Source organism: Trichechus manatus, unplaced genomic scaffold (genome assembly GCF_000243295.1).
Source record: "Trichechus manatus latirostris isolate Lorelei unplaced genomic scaffold, TriManLat1.0 scaffold00202, whole genome shotgun sequence".
Lineage (NCBI taxonomy): Eukaryota > Metazoa > Chordata > Mammalia > Sirenia > Trichechidae > Trichechus > Trichechus manatus.
The window spans coordinates 2,962,595-2,983,782 of NW_004444138.1; the positions used below are offsets into that span (position 1 = coordinate 2,962,595).

The 21,188-nt window shown below is 41.0% G+C and overlaps 1 protein-coding gene and 1 non-coding gene across 2 annotated transcripts in view; one reads left to right on the forward strand and one right to left on the reverse strand.

Moving 5' to 3' along the window:
- DSCAM (DS cell adhesion molecule) overlaps positions 1 to 21,188 on the reverse strand; it is a 987,413-nt gene that overhangs the window by 274,591 nt on the left and 691,634 nt on the right. Inside the window, exon 12 of the mRNA XM_012558972.1 lies at positions 12,760 to 12,926. Coding sequence (XP_012414426.1) covers positions 12,760 to 12,926 — 167 coding nt within the window. The remainder of the gene's footprint in view (positions 1 to 12,759; positions 12,927 to 21,188) is intronic.
- LOC111822740 (U6atac minor spliceosomal RNA) lies at positions 18,785 to 18,910 on the forward strand. Its single transcript, XR_002825860.1, has one exon. It is a non-coding gene; the product is annotated as a U6atac minor spliceosomal RNA (small nuclear RNA).

Sequence of the window (21,188 nt, forward strand, 5' to 3'; positions counted from 1 at the left end):
ATTGACTCTCCTTTGTAGATGACTTTTCTTTTATCCCCAGCCACTCTTAAAATTCTCCCTTTATCCTTGGTTTTGGAAAGTTTGATTATATGTCTTGGTGAATTTCTTTTGGGATCTACCTTATGTGTGGTTCGATGAGCATCTTGGATAAATATCTTCTCATCTTTCATGATATCAGGGAAGTTTTCTGTCAATAAATCTTCAACAATTTTCTCTGTGTTTTCTGTTATCTGTCCCCCACCCCCCACCACCCCATTCTGGTACTCCAATCACTCGTAGGTTATTTCTCTTGATAGAGTCCCACATGACTCTTAGAGTTTCTTCATTGATTTTAATTCTTTTATCTGATTTTTCCTCAAATAAGTTGGCATCAAGTGCTATATCTTCAATGTCACTAATTCTAACTTCTACTGCCTCAATTCTGCTCCTATGGTTTTCTATTGAGTTGTCTAATTCTGAATTTTACTGTTAATCTTCTGGATTTCTGATTGCTGTCTCTCTATGGATTCTTGCAGCCTATTAAATTTGTCATTATGTTCTTGAATAACTTTTTTAAGTTCCGCTACTACTTTAACTGTATGTTCTTTGGCTGTCTCTATGCTTTGTGAATTTCCTTTCTAATTTCTAGAAGAATTCTGTGTATTAATCTTTTGTATTCTGCCTCTGGTAATTCCATGAAACTCTCTTCCTCCAGAGAATTTATTGATTCTTTATTTTGGGAGCTTGCTGAAGCCATCATGAACTGCCTCTTCATGTGATTTGATATTGACTGTTGTCTCCGAGCCATCAATAAGTTATTATAATTTTATTTTCTGTTTTCTTTAGTGTGTCCTAGCTTCTTGTTTTGTTTTGTTTTGATATGCCCCAATAGGCTGCTCACTGTGTGCTAGTTTGTTTATTGGTGTCTTTGAAGCTGTAACGTCCTGTCACCAGATAGTCAGTTCTGTAACTAAGTATGTGCACACAGGAGTCCGTTAAATTTTGCTGTATGGGTTCAGTTCAGGTATCCAGGCAGTCGGTCACCAAGTGTGTGGTGCAGGCTCTTACCTACAGTCTTAGAGGGGCATGGGTGATTGGTGTAGGCACAGGTATCTGGCTGCAGTAGGGAGTCATGTGCTGAGCAAGGCAGGGGGCTGACGGCTGCCCCTGAGTGTCTGAAAGGAAAGCGTGTCCCTATTCCCTAGAGCGAGTAGGTAGGTGAGTTTTGCGGCCTGACTATAAGCCCCCTACTCTGTTGGCTGTAAAGACTCGGGGGCACCACTTATTCTTGGACCCATGTAGCAGGTGACTAGGTGATGTAGGTGGAGCCACCAGTCCTCAAGCCCCTGGTGTGGACCCGTTAAGGTGCCTGCTTAAAGGGCAGGGCTGTGTCATGGGTCACAAATCTGCCACTTCACAGCTGAAAGAGTTGAAGTTAGACTTCATGTGTTTACCCCGTTGTACTGTGGTAGTGAGGGCGTACGCTGTTGAGATGGGTCCACACAAGTCTATACAGGGGTGTAAGGCACTCAAAGTCTGCGGACCCCTTATGCCTGTGCCTAGCAAAGGAGCTGTGCTGACCCTGAGTTCCTGGCTTAGGGGAGCCAGTAGTTTATTTGTTTCCTCTCCAGGGCCAGGAGAATAGATCAGGGTGCCTTTTGGGATCTACTTCTGGCCCAAGGGACTCAGAGACTTCGGAAGGTAGGACCGGTGCAGAGCAGGGCGGGAGGAGGTAAAAGGGAGAGAGGTTTTTCCTAAATGGGCTTTGTTTTTTTTTTTTTTAAATCCCTGCAAAAGGTCACATGCATGTACTTATCTTTAGTCACCTGGGAGCTGCTTTTCACTGGTTCGGACTGTCCAAGCAGAATCTCAGCTGCCGGATCTCTCTTGATGTGGAAACTGCCTCCCAAGTGCACGCGGAGCTGTTTGCCTGCTTCGCTGCACACCCGGAGCCCTTCAGTGCTGAAGAGCTGCAGCTCCTACCGCCGCCAGTATGGCACTCCTCTCCCCGTGCCACTCAGTCCACTTCCTCAACTTTGCCTTGTTCAGGGCTCCTAGATATTCATATACAATCAAATCACTTGTTTTTCAGGTCTTTGTTGTAAGAGGGATATAGAAAGCTGTCTGACTACTCCACCATCTTGGCCCTGCCTCCCATAGTTTATTTCTTTTCTCTAATCTTTTTAATTTCCTCTATTCGTGTTCTGTGTTCTGATTAACTTCCTTTCTAATTTTTTAAGAGTTCTGTATATTTATCTTTTGTATTCTGCCTCTGGTAATTCCAAGAAATTTTCCTCCTCTGGAAAATTTCTAGATTCTATTATTTTGGGAGCTTGCTGAAGCCATCATGGATTGCCTCTTTACGTGATTTGATATTGACTGTTGTCTCCAAGCCATCAATAAGTTATTATATTTATTTTATGTTTTCTTACTGTGGCCTAGCTTCTTGTTTTGTTTTGATATGCCCAAATAGGCTGCTTGTATGAGTTAGTTGGATTATTGGCAACTTCGAAGCTCTAATGTCCTATCACCAGGTGGTTAGATCATTTACTAGGTATGTGAGCTCAGGAGTCTTCCCACTCCTCCTGTATGGATTCATCTCAGGTGCCCAGGTAGATAGCCACCAAGTGTGTGTTGTAGGCTCTCACCTACAGTCCTAGACAGGCATGGGTGATTGGTGTAGGCACAGGTATCTGGCTGGCAGGCGGACACACTCCGAGCAAGGCAGGGGGCTTACGGCCGCTCCCGAGTGTCCAGGATTAAGGCGTGTCCCTGTTCCCTGAGTGTGTAGGTGGGTGAGTTTTGCAGCCAGACTGAGCTCCCAATGCTGTTGGCTGCAAGGACTGGGAGGCACCTCTTATTCTTGGGCCCCTATCGCAGGTGGCTAGGTGGCATGGGTGGAGCCACCAGTCCTCAGGCCCCTGATGTGGGTAGGTGAAGACCCTGCTTAATTGGCAGAGCAGTGTCAAATGTCAAGAACCTGCCACTCCACAGCTGAAATAGCTGAAGTTAGACTTCAGGTATATACCCTGTTGTACTGTGTTAATGAGGGCCTATGCTGTTGAAATGGGCCTAAGCAAGTCTCTGTAGGAGGAAAGGCACTCGAAGTCTGTGGATCCCTTATGCCTGTGCCTAGACAAAGGATCTGTGCCCACCCGGGGTGCCTGGCTTAGGGGAGCCGACAGTTTATTTTTTCCCCCTGTTGTTAATTTGTTCACTCTCCAAGGTCAGTAGAATAGCTCAGGGCGTGTGATGGATCCTGCTTTCGGCACAGGGGACTCGGCAATTGCTGAAGCTGGCCCAGGACCCAGAGCAGGGAGTGGGAAGGTAAATGGGAGAGAAGTTTTTGAGGTTTTTGAGAAGTTTTTTGGGTGTTTTTGATCCGTGTGGTAAGCCATACACAAGTACTTATCTTTCGTGGAGGGCTGCTTCTCACTGGTTCTGGGTGACCGTGTACAGTCTCTGGTGCTGGGTCTCTCCCAGTGCGGAAAACGTGCCTCTTGAGCTCGGCTGCTTGCTGACCTCACTGCTCACCCACAAGCTGATCAGGCCTGAAGGGCTCAGGCTCTCTCCGGGTCACGTCTGGCAACTCCTTGCTGCTTCCGAACTGTCTTTCCTTCCCCCTGCCACTCAGTCCAGTTCCTCAACTTTGCCTTAGATGTTTAGGGCTCCTAGATTGTCATATATAATCGATTCAGTTCTTTTTTCGGGTCTTTGTTGTAAGAGGGTCCACCGGTAGCATCTGATTTCTCCGCCGTCTTGGCCCCACCTCTCACTTTCTTGATTATATCTTTTGAAGTATAAAATTTTTTAATTTTGATGCAGCCTAATTTATGTATCCTTTCTTTTGTCGCTTGTGCTTTTGGTGATATATGTCGGAAACCACTGACTCACCTAAGGTCATAAAGATATACTCCTATGCTTCCTTATAAGAGTTTTACAGTTGTAATTCTTACATTTACACCTATAATACATTTTGAGTTAGTTTTTGTACATGGTAAACAGGTAGAGATTTAACATCATTCTTTTGTTCTGAAAAATTTACATGTTTACATTAACTCATTATAATCCTTCTAACAGCACTCTGTGGTGATTTCAGGATTAAATAACCAAGGCACAGAGAGATTAGCAACTTGTCCAAAGTCTCACAGCTAGTAAGCAACAGGGCTATGATTCTAACCTTAGGAGTCTGACTTGTGACTCCATATTCTTAAGTGTCTCTCCGAAAAATGAAAGTGGCATCTCAGAAAAGTAAGGACAAAATGGGTTATTAACAGATGCCGTTGGTACCACTGATGAACCATTTGTGGAAAAAAGATTAGCTCTTGCTTATAATTTCCATCATAATATATTTCTTAGGTATTAAAGAGTTAAATGACAAATATAGAATATTAATCTTGGAATACAGAAGAATTTTCTAAATATGATGCTAACAAGGAGAAGTCTAAAGGAAAGCTGTTAGATTTAACTACTTAGCAATTTTTAAAACCTGTCTATCAAAACACTATAAAATGAAATTAAAAGGTTTCAGACTTTCCAGACTTGTAGTAACGGCAGAGAGCTCAGACGAACTAACTTTCCCATAAATGACATTTGGCAGATCAGCCAGAAAAGTAAGGGAAAATCCTAGAAGGAAAGGAGTCATAGAAGTGGCAGTTCCAACACTGGCATATACTATTTGCTCAATTTAATTGAATGACTACTAAATGATGTATGTACAGGGGAGATCTCACTGGGCTCAGGAAAAATGCAGCAGCTGAAGCTGAAAGAATGGAATAGAGATTTCAGCTGCTGCCTCCTGCAAGAAAGAGTGATCGTGGAGATTATGTTCAGTCAATTAAATGCCTGCCAGGACAAAAAATCACTCTTTGGAGGAACATAACAGAATCCAGAGTCTCTACAATGTATCATTCATAACATCCAGTATTCAAAAGAAAGAAAAAAATTAGAAGACACGCCAAACAGCAGAAAAAATAAATGTGTTCCAAGCTGATTAAAAAAAAAAAAAGAAGAAGCAATTAATAGACACTGACCGACAGACTCATATGTTGCAATTAGCAGACAAGGCCTTGAAAAAAGCTATTATAAATATAGCCAAAGATGTAAATAAATGTAAATGCATAATGAATGGGCAGATGGGAAATGTTAGTAAAGAAATAGAGAATATTTAAAAATAAATAAATAAAAAGTACAATAACTAAATTGAACAATACAGTGCATGGACTGAATACAGACAGGCATAGCAGAAGAAAGAGTCGGTAAACATAAAAGGAGATTATGTATAATTTAATTAGATTATATAAAATGATTAAAATATTTAGAATAAATTATAGCTCTTATTGTTATAAATTCCTGGGTGGCACAAACAGTTTTAGCTCAACTACTAACCAAAAGGTTGGTGGTTCGAACCCACACAGTGGTGCCATGAAAGAAAGGACTGGCAATCTGCTTTCATAAAGAATACAGTCAAGAAAATTCTCTGGAGCTCAGTTCTACTCTGTAATACATGAGGTCACCCTGAGTTGGACAGTAGTTCTTAATCTACTTAGCATCATGGATCTCTTTAAGGATATAGTGTTTGTTCCCAGAAAAATGCATACATTTTTGCACATAATTTCAAGGTTGCCAGAACCCCTACAAGGTCATTCATAAACTACTGGGGCCCAGGAGCCAACGTTTGGAAGCCTTGATTTAGAAGCCCTCAGAATTAAAATAACGGAGGGTAAACAGCTTTTGAAGTCCCTGGGTAGTGCAAATGTTAATGTACTTGGCAGCACAGAGATCTGATGGGCACAGAGACCTGCCTGGGCTGAGGCAAAGGGAAGGAGGAAGGGAGGCCTTGGGACCAAGGCTGGACAAGAGCCAGCGGATTTGCTCCCAGAGCCAATCCTTAGATTCAAAAAGTAAACCAGCCTCCCCGGAAGCCCCCACTCCTGTCTGATGAAGGACGCTCTTTCACACTGTGTGCAGGATCAGAAAGGCCCTCTGCAGAGTGGCCGCAAAGGAAGAGCTGCTTGGTCATTGTGGGTTATAGATTCACACTGAAACCCTGGTTCCTGGGAACACAGGGGTTCAGACTGGCCAGTGGCAGGAAGTTGGGAGGTGGGATGATGGCTTTTTGATGCCTGGGAGAAACATTCATGGTTGTTCATCGATTTGAGAGGTCCAGCAGTTCTTGGAACTATTTTCTTACCATAAAAGATCACACTCCCCAGGCCCCAAATGGTCCCTGGGTGGTGCAAACAGTTAACACACTCAGCTGAAAGGTTGGAGGTTCCTGTCCACCCATAGGTGCCTTGGAAGAAAGGCTTGACAATCTATTTGCAAAAAGTCAGCCATTGAAAATGCTACAGAGCACAGTTCTGCTCCGCCCACAGAGTCATCATGAGTCAGAATCAACTCCTTGGCAACCAAGTCCATGCCTAAGCGTTGCATTGTGCCTCACCAGCCCCTAAATGGCCTGGGACCAGGAGTGAGGACGTTGTAACCAGACGCTAAATTTGACTGCACACAGAAGCCTGCTCCTTCAGTTTTTTCTGCCACAGCAGGAAATATTATCTATTGTTTTGGATCTCTATTCCTGGGGTGACTTTTGGTAAAAAGATGAACTAGAATTGAGATGACAATGTAAAATTAGGCTGATCCAGAGTTGGTCCTGATTATTTTTGATTGCTTCCCGTATTTGTTTTCTTGCTCTCTTCTCTGTCAAGCCTCCTCATGTCTCATATCAAAAGGGGGGGTGGGGGAGGCAGGGTTCATCGCTAAATACTTTATTGTTGGAATAGTGTTTTTTGAAAACAGTAAGAGAACTTCCCAGACTGGAGACCGGCCCCAGCATCCCACCTACAGCAGTAGGTCTTGTCTGTCGAGTTCTGATCTTTAAAATGTGTTCAAACCCAGCACCAACCATCCTTGGAAGCCAGAGTCTTTAGCTGAGAAACTGCCTTAATTTCTTGACGTGGCCCAATCAGGCAGAAAATTTTCTCTACCAAATTTAGAATTGGTAAAGGGGAGGGTCAGTGAAAACGAGGGACACCCTCAGTGAGATGCACTGACACAACAGCCCCAACAATGGACTCGACACACCAATGTTCATGAAGATGGTACAGGACCGGGTAACATTTCAATATGCTGTACGTGGGGCCGCCAGAAGTCAAGTCGATTCGTCAGCAACTAACAACCACAAATTAGAATATCTGCCGAATATTTGTTTTAAATAAGTTTATAGAAAAAGTACTTAATGTTTTTATTTAGAGCAGGGCACTATAATTTTCTATTAAACAGTTTGAAATCCCCATTCTATCGATTATTCTTAAAAGAAAACAGGGTTTGGAAAAAGACACAGGCCATCAGAATTTCCAGACGCATCGCTCCAAGGATAACCTATGGATGGCCATTACAACAGTAACGAAAACATCTCCCCGTGGGTCTCGGCGGATGCAGGTTCTCTCCTCTTCCTGCCCTATGGCCTTGTGATTTTCTTTTACAGAATGGTTTTCTAAACGTGCTCCTGTGCTCAGCACCATCAGTATACGTTTTCTCTTTCTCGTCAACATGAACAAACACCACCACCACCAAAAAAAAACCCAAAACCAGTTGCTGTCCAGTCAATCTCGACTCATGGGGACCCCGTGTATGTTGGAGTAGAACTGTGCTCCATAGTGTTTTCAATGGTTGATTTTTTGGAAGTAGACTGCCAGGCCTTTCTTCCAGGCACCTCTGGGTGGACTCGAACGGCCAACCTTTGGGTTAGCAGCAAAGCGTATTAACTCTTTGCACTGCTGAGGGATTTCCTCTCCAACATACGGAACCACTCACTATTTTTTTATGTGTTGGAACACGCAGGAATGCTTTGCATTTTACAATGTCTTTTCAAATAATTATCCCATTTACTCTTCACAATAACTCTGTCAGGTAGACATAACTCTTCCCATTGTACAGACTTAGGTTAAGCAAATAGTCCAAAGTCACATAATTCAGAAGTGGCAATGCCAGGAGCAAAATCCCAGGGGTCTTTCCACCACATTGTGGTTTTTGCCAGTTGATTACATCCTACGGGCTCACCCCCTCTACGCCCACCTCATAGCATCTTTTAGGTACTTCACTAACCTGGAAGTAGACACATAAGACTCCTTTCTTCTCCCCCAACAGAATTTTCCTTTGGGGGCTACCACATGTTAGCATTTTTGTGTAATAAATTTCAGCAACGTTGACAAACTTCTTAGTGTGTAAAAGATTATAGTCAACTATTTGGGGTAAAGGGGAAGAGGGGTCTTTGTCCATGTTTTACCAATATTTTTCCCGGTGGTTGGGTGGAAATAAGGGAGTGAGCGTCCTTGTTTTGCTGCCTTTCCTGTCCTGTTGCATTTTAAATACACATTGCCATCGAGTCGATTCCGACTCATAGCAACCCGATAGGACAGAGCAGAACTGCCCCATAGGGTTTCCAAGGCTGTAAATCTTTACAGAAGCAGGCTGCCACATCTTTCTCCCACAGAGCAGCTGGTGGGTTTGAACTGATAACATTTTCAGTCAGCAGCTGAGCACTTAACCACTGTGCCACCAAGGCTCCTTATATTTTGAATAGGTACCCCTTAATCATTTGTCATGTTTTTTGTGTGTGTGTTTGTACGGAATGTGGTGTGTGTATGGGGGGGGTCACATGTGCATATGTTTGTTAAAGAAAAGTTACTGTCAAGTTGATTCCGAGTCATGGAGACCCCATGTGTTTCAGAGTAGAACTGTACTCCATAAGGTTTTCAAGGCTGTGATCTTTTGGAAGCAGATCACCAGGCCTTTCTTCCAAGGTGATCTGAATTGCCAACCTTTCAGTTAGCAGCTAAGCACTTTAAACATTTGTGCCAACCAGGGACTCCCATGCATTTGTTATGACTGTATTAAAAGATTAAAAGAAAGGAGTAGCTCTTGCTATTCTAGAAGACATTTGGGATTGGTGTGTGTATGGATGTGTGTATCTGCATTTTAATGTATCCCCTTCAATCCTCTGTAGAAATAAAAATAAAACATTAAGGAACATATGTCTGATATAAGCCTGCCAATATTAGACAACGAAGAGCCCCAAGCCTCCGCTGTTGCAGGGCCAGGTATAATCCTATTGCCAATGACAGGACATAAGAGCTGACTGGTCAGGTGCTAATGGGCAGCCCAGCAGCTGCAACAGCAACGGCCAGGGCAGCCATCTTTGCCCAGGTCAGCCTAGAGTCAGCACATCCTGCTCTCTCTGATCTTATTGGGTCTCTTCTCTATATTATTAGTAAAATAGCCATACCTCAAGTGGCAAATTGTCCACTACCTGCTATATTCACAACCTTGGTGTGTCAATTTTTAATACACTTAATGTATGATTAAAAAAAAATACAAAGAACAGTACAAATGATCCCCATGTTTGCTAATTGATTTTTGAATGGTATCAGAATTAGGGATTCCAGAGCAACAAATATATTCATTATACATTTGTCTTCAATACACCCTGTATTCACACTTCTATATCTTTTTATTATCTTTTTTTTTATGTTTCATAATTTAAATATTTTACTTTCAGAAGTTAGAAACACCACAAGTCTGAAGATCAAATCATTCAAAAACCACCCCTGGGTTATTAAGGACTGCTAAAATGAACTGTGATTTAAAGGTACATCTCCACTCATAGTTTGCACAGGTTGAGATCATCTAAAATTTGGCCAAATCTAAGAATCATTTCTATTTGAAATATCATTATTTTAAATGCTTCATTCTCTTATCCCCTCTGTGTACCATGCAACTTTCAGCAGACAGTTGTCTATTGCTTTGGATGTGTTAATTTCATGTATTCGCTCTCACTGTTCCCTTCCTATGGAATGCCCCTATCTAGCCTCAACAACTCTGCCTTTTTTTGTTAATCCAGTTAAACAATTTGTACAATTCAGTGACATTGGTTATATTCTTCAGGTTGTACAACCAACCATTCTCATTCTCTTTTCCCAAATTTTTCCTCCCCCATTAACATAAATCCACTGCCTCTAAGCTTCTTATCTAATATTTCAAATTGCTGTTGTCAATTTAATCCCATATAGATAGTTCTTTAAAAAAAGCACACTGCTCAAGGCAGACATTCTTTACTAATTAAGCTAACCTATTGTTTGGTTTAAAGAAAATTTCAGAGAATATTTTGATTTAAGATTTAAGGTTTAAAGATTATCTCAGAGCAAAAGTTTTGGGGATTTATCCTGCCTCAGTGGCTCCAGGAAGTCTTAATTGCATGAAAATTTGAAATTCTATCTATATTCCCCCCCTTTTGATCAGGATTCTTTATAGAATCTTTGATCAAAACTTTCAGTAATGGTGGCTGGGAATCATCTAGTTCTGTTCTCACGGCAAAGGAACAACTCTATCTTTTGAAACACTTTCATCCTTTGAGACTGAATTCAAATGCCATAGATTCACATTCTATAGCTGATGATTCTACAAATGAAAATCACGCCTTTGACTGTCAGCCCTTGGTGTCTATGGCAGATAACACTTACACATGCTGTTTGACAGGAGTTGGACACATACATGCCCAACTGCCCCCGGAGAGAGGAAGCTCATTAAAGGTAAAGCTATGTCTCAGTAATCTTTGTAGTCCCCCCAATGGCCCCCTTTCCTCAGCATACACCAGTACCTAATGCAAAATTATCAGAAGAGGAGATATGGAAAAAAATCTTCAATTTCTGCATTTTTTAATTATAACCATCCTTCAAGGTCTTTTCCATGAAGCTTTCTTTAATTCCCTCAAGCTGACAATCTGTCATCCACTGAAAGGCAAATACACGGCACCAATTATTTTTCACCTGGCTTCATAATTAGTAGCCACTGCCTTCTTCCTAGGTAGAGCAAATGCTTTGTGCTTGACTAGTAACCTGAAGGTTCACAGTTCGAACTCACCCAGCAGTACTGTGGGAGAAAAAGCCTGGTGATCTGTTTAAGATTATAGCCAAGGAAACCCTATGAAACAGTTCTACTCTATAATACACGGTGTTGCAACAAGTCAGAATCCACCCAACAGAAACAAATAACAGCAACAACCTTCCTTTTCATTTCCCCTTCCAAGACACAACAAACTCTTTGATTCATTAGGATAGATCCATGGTTGATGGTATTTACCTCCTTCATAAAGCTTTGTACAGAGTTGTATTTGATATATATTTGTGGAATAGATAAATGTTTGATGAATTTAAAACATATTAAAATAACTTCAAAATATATTCTTTTTTTGGGAAAAAATATAGACCAACATTGCTCGATGTTGGTTCTCAGCTCTTAGGTTTTATCAATATTTTATCATTTGATAAATTTAAAACTGACTATTGTACCTTTGGATTTAAGTGATATCAAAATTTGTCTTCAGATTCTTGAAATTCAGTTCTTCCAGAGAATGCAATTTAGGGGTCAAAAATATGTACAGGCAGTCCCTGGGCTATGAATGTCCAACTTATGGACAACTCCTGCTTGCCCTTTAATGTTATGTAAATTTTCTGTCACTTTGAAATGACTGAATCAACCCCTACCATCAACAAATTTTTCACCACAATCATCTTCACTTGCTGCACATGCAGGCAGCTTTTAAATCATTGAAAAGGCTTTGAGCCTTTTCTTGCACTAAAGTGAGGCTAAATAAGAACCGTATCACCTGTTTTGACTTACCTACAAATTGGACTTAAAGACAGGAACGGATCAGATGGCCTGTACTGAATATGTGAAAAACATATTCCAAAACAATCCCATTTTAGAACTATTATTTGTTCTATCATATAAAAGTTTAGGAAATAGATAGTTTTATATTTTTTATTATTCTGTTGGAAGTAATGGACTAAATAGAATAAATTATCAGTGAGTTAGGATGGATATTAGTCTTTTTGTGGCTAGTCTTGAAATATCACACACACGTACACACAGGCATCACTGAAATTCACTTTTAAACCTCCTAATAAATGGTATGGTTGAGATCCTTTCCAATAACAGACTTAAAATAGAAAAAGAGGATGCCTGAACAAAGCCTTGCAGTCAATAAGAAATCACAGTTTATCTAACAGAAAATCATGCAAATGAAGAAAACATAAGCCAGTCACTATAAACTAGACGTAAAACCATTTGCTTATTAGTAGCTTTCAGTAAAATTTGGGTCCACTTTACTTCCTTTCCTTGGTGGTTTAGTTATCAAAGTGTGAAAATAATGACATTTCAAGGTGCCCTTTGTATAAGCTGGGTCAGCAGCATGGACCATCAGCACAGGGTCCCTCTTGTTGTTTCCGTAAATGTGATGGACTTGTTTCCATTTGTCGTTTGTTTTGGTAATGGGGTTTCCAGTTGCTTAATTTCACAATGATCTTCAAAAGGAAATCTACAGACAAGTCAGCTTGCAAATGATAAAATTTATGAAAATTAGATCTCTGAAAAGAACACATTTGAGACCATGTATTGGACTTCTCCACCATACAATCAACATGACAGAAATATGGCCGCTAAAGGTGGAGGCCTACCCATCTGCTGAGTTGCCCATGGCCGGGATTGGTGGCCAAGGGGACTGAAGGGAGAGGAGAGTGTGGCTCTATGCCCCAGACTGGAGGGGCCCAAATTTTTACCATTCTCTCCAATTTCTAGACAGCAAAACTTCAAACAACAGGTATAGCAAACCAACGTGTGCATGTGTGTTTTCAAACAGGTGTATGCAGACAATTGAAAACTCAAGCCAAAAAAGACCTATTGAGGTAAAACAAAGCATTCTTCTTCCTTACTTTTAACCGTGAGGTACATGGACTTGCTGACGTCTGCGCCCACATCGTTGCTGACCTTGCAGAGGTAGTAGCCACTGTCTTCTTCCACAACATGCTTGATCAACAAAGACCCATTGCTGAGGACCTGGATTCGGCCATTCAAGGCAATTGGCTGGAACTGGGGAACCCCAGCACCTGACAGAGAATAAAAAAATGGAATGGTATTGCAAACACAAATAAACAGGTGAAGGCAATGAGCTCTAGTTCACCTAGACTAATAAAGAGAAGACATGGACACATAACATATTGACATATAGGACAGTCTTGGGATATACCAAATTTTCCCCCAACATTAAAATTCTTGTTTAAAGACAATCAATTTATTAAAAATGACTGTATTTTAAATTCTGAGATAAAGCGTGAGTGCTTACAGATCATTTCTCAATAAGAAGCCAAATTGGATGAGTGTTAAGTAGCTGATAAATTATTCAAGAAATCACAGTAGAACAACCACAGAAGTAGACATCTCTTGTGGCACTAAATGCATTCCTCATGTTCTCAGGGCCTTAATATGCCTGCAAACAAAGAGCACTCCGGGGATACAACTGTGGAAGAACTTGTTCACTGCACACAAAGAAGGCTACAAAGAGAAAACCAGTGACACAGATGTCTCCCATAAGTGTGGTCATATCTCAGTCTAAAAACACATTGAAACATGTCATGGATTGAACTGTGTCCCCCAAAAATATCTGTCGACTTGACTGGGTCATGATTCCCAGTATTGTATGATTGTGTACCATTATGTAATCGGATGTGATTTCCTTATGTGTTGTAAACTCTATCACTATGATGTAATAAGATGGATTAGTGGCAGTTATACTGATGAGGTCTACAAGATTGGATAGTAGCTTAAGCCAATTTCTTTTGAGATATAAAAGAGAGAAATGAGCAGAGATACATGGGAACCTCATACCACCAAGAAAGCAGTGTCGGGAGCAGAGCATGTCCTTTGGACCTGAGATTCCTGCGCTGAGATGCTCCCAGACCAAGGGAAGACTGATGCATCCCAAAGAACTTCCTCCAGAGCCAACAGAGGGAGAAAGCCTTCTCCTGGAGCTAGTGTCCTGAATTTGGACTTGTAGCCTACTAGACTGTGAGAGAATAAATCTCATTTGTTAAAGCCATCCACTTGTGGTATTTCTGTTAGAGCAGCACTAGATGACTAAGACACACTACTAATATTATTTAATGTTACTTAAATAAATAAGTCAGCTCATTGTTCTGGGCATTGAGATGGCACAAAGCTAAAACATCACTGTCTTCAGAGTTCTTATATTTAAGGAGATAATGCCATAGATGGAAAAGACTTCATATGGGAGATACATATAAAAGTATTTTGAAAATAATTCTTTTGGAAATAATAAAACAGAGGATGAAGGTCCCAAGAGATTTCTGGGAAGATGATGGTTTGGACAGAGCTAGGCAGTCTACTCCTCTCCTAGACAAGTATTAGGTGAGGTAGGAAGTATGCAAAAGACCTCTTTGAAGTTTTAAAGAGGAAAGATGTCATTTTGAAGATTAAAGTGCACCTGACCCAAGCCATGGTCTTTTCAATCTCCTCATATGTATGCAAAAGCTGGAAAATGAAACAGGAAGACAGAAGAATTGACACATTCAAACTGTGGTGCTGGGGAAGAATACTGAATACACCATGAACTGCCAGAGGAGCTAACAAATCAGGCTTAGAGGAAATACAATCCAAATGTTCCTCAGAGGTGAAGATGACGAGATTTCAGTTCACTTACTTTGGACATATCATGAGGAAACACCAATTTCTAAAAACGGTCATCATGCTTGGTAAAGCAGCGGGTCAGCAAAAACAAGGGAAACTCTCAATGAGATGGACTGACAGAATAGCTACAATAATGGGCTCAAACATACCAACTGTCTGAGTCATCTAGTGCTGCTATAACAGAAATACAAGTGGATGGCTTTAACAAAGAGAAGTTTATTCTCTCACAGTCCAGTAGGCTAGAAGTCTGAATTCAGGGTGCTAGCTCCAGGGGAAGGCTTTCTCTGTCTGTCAGCTCTGGAGGAAGGTCCTTGTGATGCATCAGTCTTCCCTTGGGCTGGGAGCATCTCATTGCAGAAACCTCAGGTCCAAAGGATACGCTCTGCTCCCAGCACTGCTTTCTTGGTGGTATGAGGTCCCCGGTCTCTGCTCACTTCCCTTTCCTTTTTATCTCTTGAGAGATAAAAGGTGGCACAGGCTACACCCCAGGGAAACTTCCCTTTACATTGGATCAAGGACGTGACCTGGGTAAGGGTGTTATAATCCCACTCTAATCCTCTTTAACATAAAATTACAATCACAAAATGGCAGACAACCACACCATACTGAGAATCATGCCCCAGCCAAATTGATACACACATTTTTTGAGGGACATAATTCATTCCCTGACACCAACGATCAAGAAAATGGCACAGAAACAGAAAACGTTTCCTTCTGTTGTCCGTAAGGTCACCATGAATCAGAGCTGACTCTATGGCATCCAACAACAACAACAGGGGGATGTGATGCAGGCCTTGAAAGGCTCTGCTAAGGCTTCCCAGGACAGACTCAGGGGGAAAGGCAGGGAGAAAGCCAATCTAAACAGAAACTGGCAGGAAAATGAGGACCAATTCCCAATCAGAGCCATCTCTAGCCTTAAAGAGTAGAAGAACATAGGAACTCCCCTATATTAAGGGCAACCTCCCTCTCCCTTTTTGGGTGAAGGAAGGGCCTTGGACAATTTCATTGGGCCAGCTAGCTCTGGCTATACATGTGACACCATTCTACCGAGGAAACCAAGAGGATCAAAGAAAATGCTATAACAGTAGCCATATAAATATTAAATACCAAGGACCTATGGAAAGACAGCTATAAAACTATTGCACCACCACCACCATTAATTGCTGTTGAGTTGATTCCAACTCATAATGCTCTCACGTGCGTCAGAGTAGAACTGTGCTCTATAGGATTTTCAATGGCTCATTCTTCCAAAGTAGATTATCAGGCCTTTCTTCCGAGGCATCTCTGGGTGAGCTCGAACCTCCAACCTTTCGGTTAGCAGCCAAGTATGTCAAACATTTGCACCACCTACAGACTCTATAAAACTATTAATGGTCATTTAGCCAAATGGAGAGACTATCCATGGTATTTATTGTCTGGTATTCGTCAGCTCACATGGTTAGCCAGTTGTCCTAAAATAATGCATTAAATAGCCTAACCTTTCCCAACTGACTTTAAATGCTTTATTGTTTACAAAAAAATGTGTATACATTCAATATTCTAGTAATGCCAATGTTTTCCACATTTTAAGTTTATTACAGTGTCCAAAATTTTAGAGAAGGTTTTTTTTTTTTTTGGAACTTGATAACATTATCCTAACATTCATCTAGAAAAGACAAACAAAAATCCATGCAAGAAAGCTAGGAAATGTTTGAGAAAGAGAAATGAGGGGAGTATTGTTGTACCAGATATTCAAATATATTTGAAAGATAGAAACCTCTAATAAGTGTGTTATTGATGCTGGAACGGACAAATCAGTGTTAACAGAGAGAAAGTTAAAAAAAAACAACTCCAGTATATATACATTTTTTTCATAAAAGATAAAGCATTTTAAGTCAGTTGGAAAAAGTTGGGCCACTCATTGAACGGTTTTAGGACAACTGGTTAACCATGTGAACTAATGATAATAACAGTTATGATGGTGATAGATAATGTGTCTTGACTAATTGCTATCTGCCACACACCATAATAAATGCTTTCTATAAATCATTTTACTAAATTATCACATGAATCCCCTATTGAATCCACTTCACATATGTGGAAGCTGTGGTTCATGTAGATTAAGTAAGTTATACACAATAATACAGCCAGATGGTGGTATGGCTAGAATTTGAACTCATAGCTCACTCCCGTCACTGATGGTTTCTACTGCTTCTCCCAGATTCCTACTTTACTTCTTTTCCTAAAATGAGTTCCAAATCTAATAAAGCTTTGTGTATAAACATATAATATCAGGCTAGAAGGTATCAACACAAAATGAGACTGTTAACCGTTGTCATAGGGCAACATTTGTAGTAACTGTTACATGAGAAACTATTTTGTTCTGTAAGCCTTCATCTTAAGTAAGAATAACAGCACAACTGGAAGAGCGTAGTCAATGTCACTGAACTGTGCATGTAGAAATTTTTGAAATGGTGTATCTTTGGCTATGTGTATCTTCACCAAAAAAAAAAGGTTGAGAAGTTAGAGGGTTCATATGTTGTGGGGTTGTTAACCAATGTCATAGAACAACATGTGTACTACTGTTTCATGAGAAACTATTTGTTCTGTAAGCCTTCACCTGAAGTACAATAAAAAATAAATAAATAAATAAAATAGGTAGAAGGGCAACTAACATTGTAGATTGAGCCAAGGTGCATGCAGAAAGACTGGGGAAGCTGGGCCATGGCTGTGGATCTCAGCAAGCAGCAGCAAAGTATGCACAGTGAATGGGGGTGGCATACCCTGAAGGAGAAAACCTAATCAGTGGGAACAGTGTGCACAGGCTGGGATAGGGCAGGAGCTTCCCTTGACCTGGTTTGGTTCTTAGAGTCAGTGAAGGTAGAGTAAAGTCAGAAATCAGATATTTGTACAAAGTATCTCTTTCTGGGGGTATTAATTTTCTTCCAATATGAGCAATCAAAAAGAAACCAGGATCTAGCAAAGATAGTATAAGAAAAATGGAGAAAAGAAAAAAAAAAAATCAGGTGAAGAAATCTCTCCAGAAAAATGATGCCATGATTCAGGTAAAAACTGTGAAGAAAATGCCTGTGCAATGAAGCAAGAGCTCAAGAAAGAGTGAAATATTAGTTGGCAGAAGTTGAGAAAGAAGGAGGAAACGTAAAATCATGGAAATGAAGATGAAGTTGGAGAGAGCACAAAAGCGATCAGACAGTACTGGGAAAAAAGTCTTAGAGAATAGAAATGAAAACACAAACAAATCAATTAAAATGGGAATAAATGTGTTTAAAAAAGCAGAGAGAAAATAACAGCTATAGAAGATAAAATCCCATGGCTCCATAATTGAAGACCTCAAAGAAGGAAACAAAGTATGGAAACGAACAAATATTTAGAGAGAAAATACAAGGATTTTCTAAAATAAAAAATGACTTGAATCTACATAGTAAGTAGGCACATCATGCCCTTGGAAAAACTGACCCCAAATGAATAACACTAACATATAGACTAGTGATTAAAGGTTTTCTTAAGTAACATTTTTATTACTTGCATAATTAAAATAATAATACACAATAATATCCTCTATTGGATTGAAAAAATATTTTAAAAAGCACAATGGCTGTCACGGATTGAATTGTGTCCCCCAAAAATATGCGTCAACTTTGGTCATGATTGCCAGTATTGTGTGGTGGTTCTCCACTTTGTGAGTGATGTGATTTTCCCATGTGTTATAAATCCTACCTCTATGAAGTTAATGAGGCAGGATAGGCAGCAGTTATGTTAATGAGGTTGGACTCAATCTGCAAGATTAGATAGTGTCTTGAGCCAATCTCTTTTGAGATATAAAAGAGAGAAGCAAGCAGAGAGACAGGGGGATCTCGTACCACCAAGAAAGCAGCGCTGGGAGTAGAGTGCATCCTTTGGAACTGGGGTTCCTGTACAGAGCTCATAGTCCAGGGGAAGATTGATGACAAGGACCTTCCTCCAGAGCCAACAGAGAAGAAAGCCTTCCCCTGGAGCTGATGCCCTGAATTTGGATTTCTAGCCCTAGACTGTGAAAAAAACATTTTGTTAAAGCCATCCACTTGTGGTATTTCTGTTACAGCAGCACCTGATAACTAAGACAATGCCCAGTATTATTTTGGTTATAGAGAAACAGGTGCTATTGCAAATCGCCAGTGCATGTGTAAATGATTAAAATGCTGGGAAATTGTTAATATGAATTTGAAGTTATAAAAATGGTTTATGCTTTGAATAGGAAATTCTACTTAGAGAAATTTATCCCTTGTTGTATGAGAGGAGAGAAAGTTAGCACTCCTCTTGACAAGGATGGAAGAGGCCCTTGGGCCTTACAACGCGCATACAGTTAAGTCATTGCCACCTACTTTGTAGCATCTAACCACTGTTTTTACAACAAAGACCTGGAAAAACAAGTGATTTGATTGTATATGAATATCTAGGAGCCCTAAACAAGGCAAAGTTGAGGAATCGGACTGAGTGGTGGGGGGAGAGGGAGGTGGTTCAGAAGAAGAGAGGAGCGCCAGAGCAGAGGTGGCAGGACTGTAGCTTTTCAGCCACTCAGGGTCCGCTTTGAAGCAGGAAAACAGCTGTGCGCGTGCTCCGGAGGCAGTTTCCACATCGAGAGAGATCCTGCAGCAGAGATTCTGCTTGGACACTCTGAACCAGTGAAAAGCAGCTCCCAAGTGGCTAAAAATAAGTACATGTGTGTGGCCTTTTGCGAGGATTTAAAAAAAAAAAGGCCATTTGGGAAAAATCTCTCTCCCTTTTACCTCCTCCCTCCCCGCGCTGCACTGGTCTGGAAGTCTAAGTCCGCTGGGCCAGAAGTAGATCCCAAAAGGCGCCCTTACCCACTCTCCTGGCCTTGGAGAGGGAACAAATAAGTTACTGGCTCCCCTAAGCCAGGAACTCAGGGTCGGCACAGCTCCTTTGCTAGGCACAGGCATAAGGGGTCTGCAGACTTTGAGTGCCTTACACCCCTGTATAGACTTGTGGGGACCCATCTCAACAGCATTAGCCCTCACTACCACAGTACAACAGGGTAAACACCTGAAGTTTAACTTCAAATGTTTCAGCTGTGTAGTGGCAGATTTGTGACCCTCGACACAGCCCTGCTCCTTAAGCAGGCACCTTTACTGATCCGCACCAGGGACTTGAGGACTCACGGCGTCAAATACGCCACCTAGTCACCTGCTGCAGGAGGCCAAGAAAAAGTGCTGCCCTAGAGTCTTTACAGCCAACAGAGCAGGGTGCTCATAGTTTGGCTGCAAAACTCACCCACCCGCTCACCCTAGGGAATAGGGACACACTTTCCTTTCAGACTCTTCAGGGGCAGCTGTCAGCCCCCTGCCTGGCTCAGCGCATGACCCCCTACCACAGCCAGATACCTGTGCGTACACCAATCACCCATGCCTCTCTAGGACTGTAGGTGACAGCCTGCACCACAAACTTGGTGACCGACTGCCTGGACACCTGAGCTGAACCCATATAGGAAAATTTAATGGACTCCTGTGTGCAAACACTTAGTTACAGAACTAACTACCTAGTGACAGGATGTTAGAGCTACCAAGGTGCCAATAATCGAACTAGTGCACAGGAGCAGCCTATTGGGGCATATCAAAACAAAACAAAACAAGAAGCTAGGACTCGCCTAAACAAATATAAAATAAAATTATAATAACTTATTGATGGCTCAGAGACAACAGTCAATATCAAATCACATAAAGAGGCAGTCCATGACGGCTTCAGCAAGCTCTCAAAATAAAGAATCAATAAATTCTCTGGAGGAAGACAGTTTCTTGGAATTACCAGAGGCAGAATACAAAAGATTAATACACAGACTCTTCTAGAAATTAGAAAGGAACTTCAACAGAATGCAGAACATCCAGGGGACATACCGACAAAGAAGTAGTGGAACTTAAAAAAGTTATTCAAGAACATAATGACAAATTTAATAGGCTGCAAGAATCCATAGAGAGACAGCAATCAGAAATCCAGAAGATTAACAATAAAATTTCAGAATTCGACAATTCAATAGAAAGTCACAGGAGCAGAATTGAGGAAGTAGAAGTTGGAATTAGTGACACTGAAGATAAAGCACTTGATGCCAACTTATCTGAGGAAAAATCAGACAAAGAATGAAGAAACTCTAAGAGTCATATGCGACTCTATCAAGAGAAATAACCTATGAGTGATTGGTGTACCAGAAAAGGGGGGGCGGATAACAGAAAATACAGAGAAAATTGTTGAAGATTTGTTGACAGAAAACTTCCCTGATGTCATAAAGATGAGAAGATTATCTATCCAAGATGCTCATCGAACCCCACATAAGGTAGATCCCAAAAAAAGTCACCAAGACACATTATAATCAAACTGGCCAAAACCAAAGATAAAGAGAGAATTTTAAGAGGGTCTAGGGATAAAAGAAAAGTGATCCACAAAGGTGAGTCAATGATCTGGGACTACTCAGCAGAAACTATGCAGGCAGGAAGGCAATGGGATGACATATATAAAGCATTGAAGGAAAACAACTGCCAGCCAAGAATTAGATACCCAGCAAAACTCTCTCTCAAATATGATGGTGAAATCAGGGCATTTCCAGATAAACAGAAGTTTAGGGAATTTGCAAAAACCAAACCAAAATTACAAGAAATACTAAAGGGAGTCCTATG